At 38.2% G+C, this 7,310-nt stretch overlaps 1 protein-coding gene across 1 annotated transcript; it reads left to right on the top strand.

The window, feature by feature from the left end:
• The first annotated feature begins 5,240 nt into the window (after window positions 1-5,240).
• LOC131183352 (probable disease resistance protein At1g15890) lies at window positions 5,241-6,303 on the top strand. Its single transcript, XM_058154141.1, has 2 exons — window positions 5,241-5,284; window positions 5,391-6,303. The coding sequence occupies exons 1-2, from the start codon at window positions 5,241-5,243 to the stop codon at window positions 6,301-6,303; spliced, it is 957 nt and encodes a 318-aa protein (XP_058010124.1).
• Window positions 6,304-7,310: the final 1,007 nt, after the last annotated feature.

Here is a 7,310-nt window from a genome sequence, read left to right as displayed (position 1 = left end):
TTCAATGGTAGACGCTACCATTACTGAATTTGATTCTCTCTCTCAACAGAGCTACGCGAGAAAGACCAGAAATTGTGTCTCATGAGCTGTTGCTCCAAGAACTGTAAGTCCACACTGCATGTGTGTTTGGGAAAAGCGTTTCCAGAAGCCTCAAACATGTGGTTGGTTTGATGAGCGAAGGAGATTTTAAGGAAGTGGTTGAGAGGACACTTACAGAACCAGTGGTAGTAGGAAATGTTAATCCAACATTGGGCACTGAAACTACATAGACGAGGCATGGAGCTACATCACGGGAGATGAGGTGAGAATTGTTGGCATATACGGTATGGGGGGAGTCAGGTAAAACTACTCTTCTTACTAAAATCAACAACAGATTTGCCACTATATCTAATAATTTTATTTGTTAATTGAATCAAGGATATGTTTGTTATTTGTGTGTTGGTTCTGGTCTTTGGTCTTTTGTATGTCCTGGTCTTTAGCTGATTTTTAGCTAGTTAGTTTATATTTTATTGAAGTTGTTAGTAGCGATGGTTGTGGTCACTATTTTTAGCTATGCTATTTTTAGCTTTCTGTAACTCTATATATTCAGCATTTTGAAGTTCAATAAAAATGACTTACGCAATTAATCATTTCTAACATTGGTATCGAGCTCTTGTTTTCTTAAGGATCTGTGAGAGTTCTTTGTGAGTGACTTGTGAGTTTTTTTTTACGAGTGTTTTCTAAAATTCTACTGCTGTAAGGAATTTTTAATGGAAGGTGAGAGTTCTTTTTCAATGGTAGCTCCACGGTGTTTGATGGAGAAGACTACAGTGTGGGCGATGCAGAATGGAAGCTTTTTGGGCGTGTGATTTGTGGGATCTTGTAGAGGAAGATTATGAAGTCCCTCCTTTGGGAAATCCAACGATGGCTCGGATAAAAACACACAAGGAGAGAAAGACTAAAAATCCAAAGCGAAGAAGCTGCTTGTTTGCTGCAGTTTCTTCTACCATTTCGATGAGATTATGACACTTGGCTCGGCTAAAGCTATGCAGGATTTTCTCAAGAATGAGTATAAAGGAGATGAAAGAATCAAAGGAATGAAATCTTGAACTTGGTTAGAGAGTTTGAAATCGACATATGAAGGAATCGAAGCGGTGAAAGCATATGTTGTGGTATGCAGCATTGCAAATAAGGTAAGAATACTTGGTGCTAAACTTACCGATATGAGAATAGTTCAAAAAATCCTTGTATCCTTGCACTGAAAAATATGAGGCAACCATTGCTTCATTGGAAAACACTAAAGATCTAACAAAGATCGGCTTAGCGAGTTAGTAAGTTCGTTGCGAGCACGGGAGGCGAGAGAAGAATGATGAGACAAGAAGGAAGCTGAGAGAGCCTTGCAAGCCAAATGGCGACAAAATTCGGTGACAAAATTAAGAAGTCTAAAGATAAAAAAGGAAGCGTGGTAGTTACGAAAGTGCACCACGAAAACAACTCTAACACACAAGCGGTAAGGGAGGAAGATATCCTCCTTGTCAACATTGTGGTAGGAAAAATCATCCTCACTACAAGTGTTGGAGAAAACTGACATGAAATGTAGGAGATGCAGAAACTTAGGCACGCAGAGATAATTTGCAAAAAGCGAACCACGGTGAGTGAGGCTCAAATTGCGATTCAACAGAGCCATAACAACTTTTTGTTGCTTCTTGTTTTATGGCAAAACATCAAGCACAAAGCGGCTTGTTGATAGTGGTTGTACAAACCATATGACTAATGATGAGGAGGCGTTGAGAGAGCGACAAATCTGCAAGTTCAAAAGTCGGAATCGCAGCGGTGAATACATTACGATTAAAGGAAAGGAAGCTATTGTCATTGTGATGTTGCGGTATAAAAATTATTTACGAAGTGTTGTATGTTCTGAAATTGATCGAATTTGTTGAGTGTGGGGCAATTCTTGGAAAAAGGGTTCAAGCTTTTGTTTGAAGATAAAATGTGTCTAATTTTTGATCCAAGTGGTCAAGAACTTTTGAATTAAGATCTGAGAGAAGTTTTCTTTGAATCCTTTGGAAGAGGAGCAAATGGCATTTTGTGTCGACACTATTTGGATGTTTGGCATAAGCGGTTGGGGCACTTTCATCATCAAGCCTTCTTTGTTCATACAGCGAAATGATCTTGTTAAGTGCGAATGCGGAGAAACATTTTACAAGTGCAAGGCGTGTATGCTTGGAAAGCAAATTCGATTTCCATTGAACATCCACATGGAGAGCTACCAAGAGGCTCTGACTAATTCATGCGATTTATGTGGCCCCAATCAACTCCTTCAACTGAATGGCGGCGGGTATTACATAGTTTTATTGATGATTTCACAAGGATGTCTTTGGATATACTTTATGAAGTTTAAATCGAGGTTCTTTGGAATTTTATGAAGTTTAAAAGCTGGATTGAAAATCAAGCGATTGCAGATTCAGTCATTAGATCGGATAATGGCGAATACACTTGAAGAAATTCAATTTATTTTGCGAAAAAGTGGAATTGAGCACGACTACGGTTCCTTATTCTCCACAACAAAATGGAGTCGTGAAAGGAAGAAACAGAACTATTATGGAGATGGCTCGATTATGCATTACATGAGAAGAATCTTCAAAAAGGTTTTGGGCGAAGCGGCAAATCTTTGCTTTTTTCTTGAGCAGTGCCTCTGAGCGGTGGGAAAGAAGACTCCATTTGAGGCTTGGTATGGCGTTAAACCTCAATTAAACAACCTTAAAATTTTTGGTTGTTTGTGTTTTTCACATGTTCCACGAGTCAAGAGAGACAAACTTGATGAGAAAAATTTGAACAAGGAATTTTTGTTGGCTATAGTTCGGTTTCTAAAGCCTCTGAGAATTTTCCACCCTCACACGGGAAGGTTATAACTAGTAGAGATGTTCAATTTCTTGAACACGAGCAGTGGGGCTATAATGAGAGTCTCAAAGCGGAGAGCAAATTACACCTCTTGTTCTGATGAATTAATTGATGATGAACAGTAAGAGGCAGAACACTTTGGATGTTTATCAAAGGTGTAATGTTGCGGTGTTGGAACCAGAGTTATGAAGAAGCAAAATCGATCAAAAGTGGATAGAAGCGATGAAGGAGGAGCTGGCCATGATTGAAAAAACCGGACACAGGAGCTAGTAGAAAGGCGCAGCGGGAAAGTAATTGGGGTGAAATGGGTTTTGAGAACAAAGCTCAATCCGAGCGGCTCTGTGAATAAATACAAAGCGAGATTAGTAGTGAAAGGCTACGCACAAGTTTGGGAGTAGACTTCTACGAAACATTTGCTCGGTGGCACGGTTGGACACCATCAGAATGCTATTAGCATTAGCGGCACAACAAGGTTGGAAGATTTTCAACTAGATGTGAAATCGGCTTTTAAATGGCTCATTGCGAGGAAAAAATTTATGTTGAGCGGCGGAAGGTTTGATGTGCGGGACATGAAGAGAAGATGCGCCTTTTAAAGAAAGCTCTTTATGGGCTAAAACAAGCCCCAAGAGCTTGAGTATGAGAATAGATGATCATTTCTTTGAAACTAGGCTTTGAAAAAGCCTAAGTGAATCAAATCGTATGTTAAGAAAGCAGTTACGACATTATAATCATCTCTCTCTATGTAGATGATTTGCTTATCACGAGGAAATAATGTTATGCAGTTGAAGTATTCAAGAAGGAGGTGATGAAGGTCTTTGACATGTGGACCTTGGTGAGATGAATTACTTTCTTGGATTGGAGATCAAGCAAGGTCGAATGAAGTTTTTATATGTCGGAAGAAGTATTTGAAGGAAATTACGAAAAGGTTGAGAATGGATGAGTGCAAAGTGTAAACACTCCAATGAATCAAAAGGAGAAGTTCTGAGAAAGAAGATGGGTGAAAGAGTTGATGAAGGAGTATTTAGAAGCCTAATTGGATGCTTAATGTATCTTACGACAAGACGACATCTTGTATCTTTGTAAGTGTTTTGTCGAGTTTCTAAATTGTGCTAGTAAATTGCACATGATGGCGATAAGCGTGTGATTAGGTATCTCAAAGGGACTCAAACCTTTGGTATCAAGTTCGACAAAAGTCAATTTCAAACTCCATGGGTATTACGCGGTGATTGGCGGTCCATTGGCGATATGAAAAGCACCTCTGGTTTTGTTTCACTTTTTAGGTCGGTGTTTTCATGGTGCTCAAAGAAACAAGAAATGGTGGCTCGATCGGCGGCGGAGCGGAATTTGTAGCGACAGCAGTGCTTTGCTAATCAAGCTTTATGGCTAAGGAAAATTATGGTTGATTTGCAACTAAAGCAAGATGAAAGCAACGTGATATTTGTGGATAATCAAGCTGCCATAGCCATATCTCAAAATCCAGTATTTCATGGCGGACTAAGCATTTTAATATCAAGTTTTATTACTTGAGGAAGTCGAAAAAGCGGTGATGTGGTGTTAGTGTCTTGCAAAGCGGAAAATCAGTTGCGGATATATTTACAAAGTCACTTCATGTTAGCGATTTGAGCTTCTCGGGGAAAAATTAGGAATATGCGGTTCTGATTCGGGAGGAGAATGTTGTTAATTGAATCAAGGATCTGTTTGTTATTTGTGTGTTGGTTACAGTCTTTGGTCTTTTGTATGTCACAGTCTTTAGCTGATTTTTAGCTAGTTAGTTTATATTTTATTGAAGTTGTTAGTGGCGAGTTGTGGTCACTATTTTTAGCTATGCTATTTTTAGCTTTCTTTGTAACTCTATATATTCAGCATTTTGAAGTTCAATAAAAATGACTTACGCAATTAATCATTTCTAACAAATTTTGATGTTGTGATTTGGTGTGGTTTCTAAAGATTTGAAACACGAGAAGATTCAAGAGGCGATTTGGAAAAGAATTGGCTTTTGGATAAGAAATGGAAAAGAAAAGCCTCAGTGAGAAAGCGGAAGACATATTTCATGTACTGAGTAGAAAGAAATTTGTATTATTATTAGATGACATATGGCTGCGAGTTGACCTTGAAGAGATTGTGGTTCCTCTACCTACTAGACATAACAGATTCAAGATAGTATTAACAACACGCTCTTGCGAGTAAGCGGGCAAATGGAAGTGAAAAGATGATAAAGTAGAACCTTTGGCTTGGAAAGAAGCTTGGGCGTTGTTTGAGAAGAAGGTTGGGGATATTGATTTTGATATTGTTCCTCTGGCTCAAGATGTTGCTAAAGAGTGTAGTGGGTTGCCAATCGCACTCATTACCATTAGCGAGCAATGGCGATAAAATTACAAAGGAAGAATGGGAGCATGCTCTTGAGGTACTTAGAAGCCACCTCAAGCTTACGGGCATGGAGGATGAGGTAATTCAAGACATGGAGGTTGAGGTATTTGTAAGATTGAAGTTTAGTTATGTGGTTTGCTTAGTGATAAAGTTAAATTTTGTTTCTTATATTGTTCCTTATTTCCGGAAGACTTTGAAATTGAGAAAGATGACTTGGTACATTATTGGATTTATGAGAATTTTTGTGCTCGCAATGAGGCATATTCTATAATTGGCACTCTCATTGGGGCATGTTTATTGGAAGAGAAAGGCCGACATGTGAAAATGCATGATGTGATTCGTGATATGGCTTTGTTGATAGCATGTAAATATGAAAAAGAAAAACATAAGTTTTTGTGGGCGGGTGCCCAATTAACTCAGTACGGAGGTTGGAAAATGGGAAGTATCAAGCGGATGTCCTTGATGGCAAACTCCTTCGAGAGAATCCGTGAAGTTCCTAGATGTCCTAATCTTTTGACTTTATTTCTCAGCAATAATCGTAATTTGAGTGAGATCAGTGATGGTTTCTTTCAGTTTATGGGTACACTAACCGTTTTAGACCTATCAAGTACTAATATCAAAAAATTGCCGGTAGGAATGTCAAAATTGAACTCATTGCAATATCTTAATCTGTCATGGACGTTGATAAGTCAATTGCCAATTGAGTTGAAAATGTTGGTAAATCTGAAATATCTGAACTTGGTGGGTAATTTCGAGCTAAATATGATTCCAAGGGGAGTCATATCCAGTTTATCATCATTGCAAGTTTTGAAAATGTACAACGTTGGTTTTATTTGGGTCGAAAAATTGGAAGATAATATATTGAGGGAAGAGAACATGCTAATAGAGGAGCTACAATGTTTGGAACACTTGAATGAATTGAGCAGTACAATAAGAAGTGTCTCAGATCTCCAGAGTTATGTCAACGCCCACACATTACTCAACTGTACTCGAGCTCTATGGCTTAATTTGTTTCCAAGTCCACAATCTCTCAACATTGGTGGTTGGCAAATATGAAGAATCTAGAAGAGATGGTTATAATTGGTGGAAGTAATTCAGAAGAGTTGGGAGTCAATGTTGTAATGGAAGAGATAGAAACACATGATGCAGCTGGAGGTCTAGGCAACTCGATGAGCTTAAGGGAGACATGCTTTAATAGCCTTCATACATTGACTTTAACGAAAAACCTCAGATTGAGGGATCTGACATGGCTTATTCTAGCTCCAAATTTGAAGAAATTGCAAGTGACCTTTAACAAGCATATAGAAGAGATAATAAGTGTTGAAAAGTTAGATGATGCTCAAGCTCGGGATGAAAATTTTAACCCATTTTTTAAACTCCAAGTGCTCAGGTTGCTTTTTTTACCACAACTGAAAAGCATATATCCCAATGCCTTGTCCTTTCCCTCTCTAGAAAAAATCGAAGTAAATGAATGCCCACAGCTTAGAAGCTGCCATTAAACTCGAGCAGCGCAAATGGATGCAAAGTTGATATTAGAGCAGGGGAACAATGGTGGAAAGATATTGAATGGGAGGATGATTCTACTAAAACTACCTTTCTACCGTGCTTTGTGCATGCTCGCTACCATTGGTAATTGGTTTTCATTTTCAACTTTGTATTATTTCGTATTGACATATTTTGATCATATTATATCTTGCATCAAAAGCTAAAATGATTTCAAAATTATTGTTGAATGTTATTTCAAATGCAATTTTTTTTTTTTGGCAGGTGATGAGCTGGCAAACTATGGAATGGTGCTGTGAGCAAATGCTGCATTTGGCTTTGGATGCTGTGTTGGTGGATGTGTTACAGCCAAATGGAGTGATTTTGGTACTCAAGTATCAGGACTGCAATTCTTGCGCATTTTCTGTTACTGCATGCGTAGCTTTTGCTTTGATTTTATTTTGAGATGTTTTCTTCGAGTTTGTGCCCAGTCAATTCCTTCTTCCTAAAATTAAATTTTATTTTGCTTTGTATTAGCTCATTTTATGTTTTGTGTGAATTTTTCATATCTTTTTAGGGAT

The sequence above is a fragment of the Hevea brasiliensis genome, chromosome 1 (assembly GCF_030052815.1).
Source record: "Hevea brasiliensis isolate MT/VB/25A 57/8 chromosome 1, ASM3005281v1, whole genome shotgun sequence".
NCBI lineage: Eukaryota > Viridiplantae > Streptophyta > Magnoliopsida > Malpighiales > Euphorbiaceae > Hevea > Hevea brasiliensis.
Note: the sequence above shows the minus strand (reverse complement) of the source record. Positions and strands in the feature narration are given on the sequence as shown.

What these genes read in the sequence shown, in the direction of transcription:
- LOC131183352 (XM_058154141.1), top strand. Translation starts at nt 5,241, where the DNA reads ATGGCGATAAAATTACAAAGGAAGAATGGGAGCATGCTCTTGAG. An exon ending in AATGGGAGCATGCTCTTGAG is followed by an intron (nt 5,285 to 5,390) that starts GTACTTAGAAGC and finishes TGGTTTGCTTAG; the next exon opens with TGATAAAGTTAAATTTTGTT.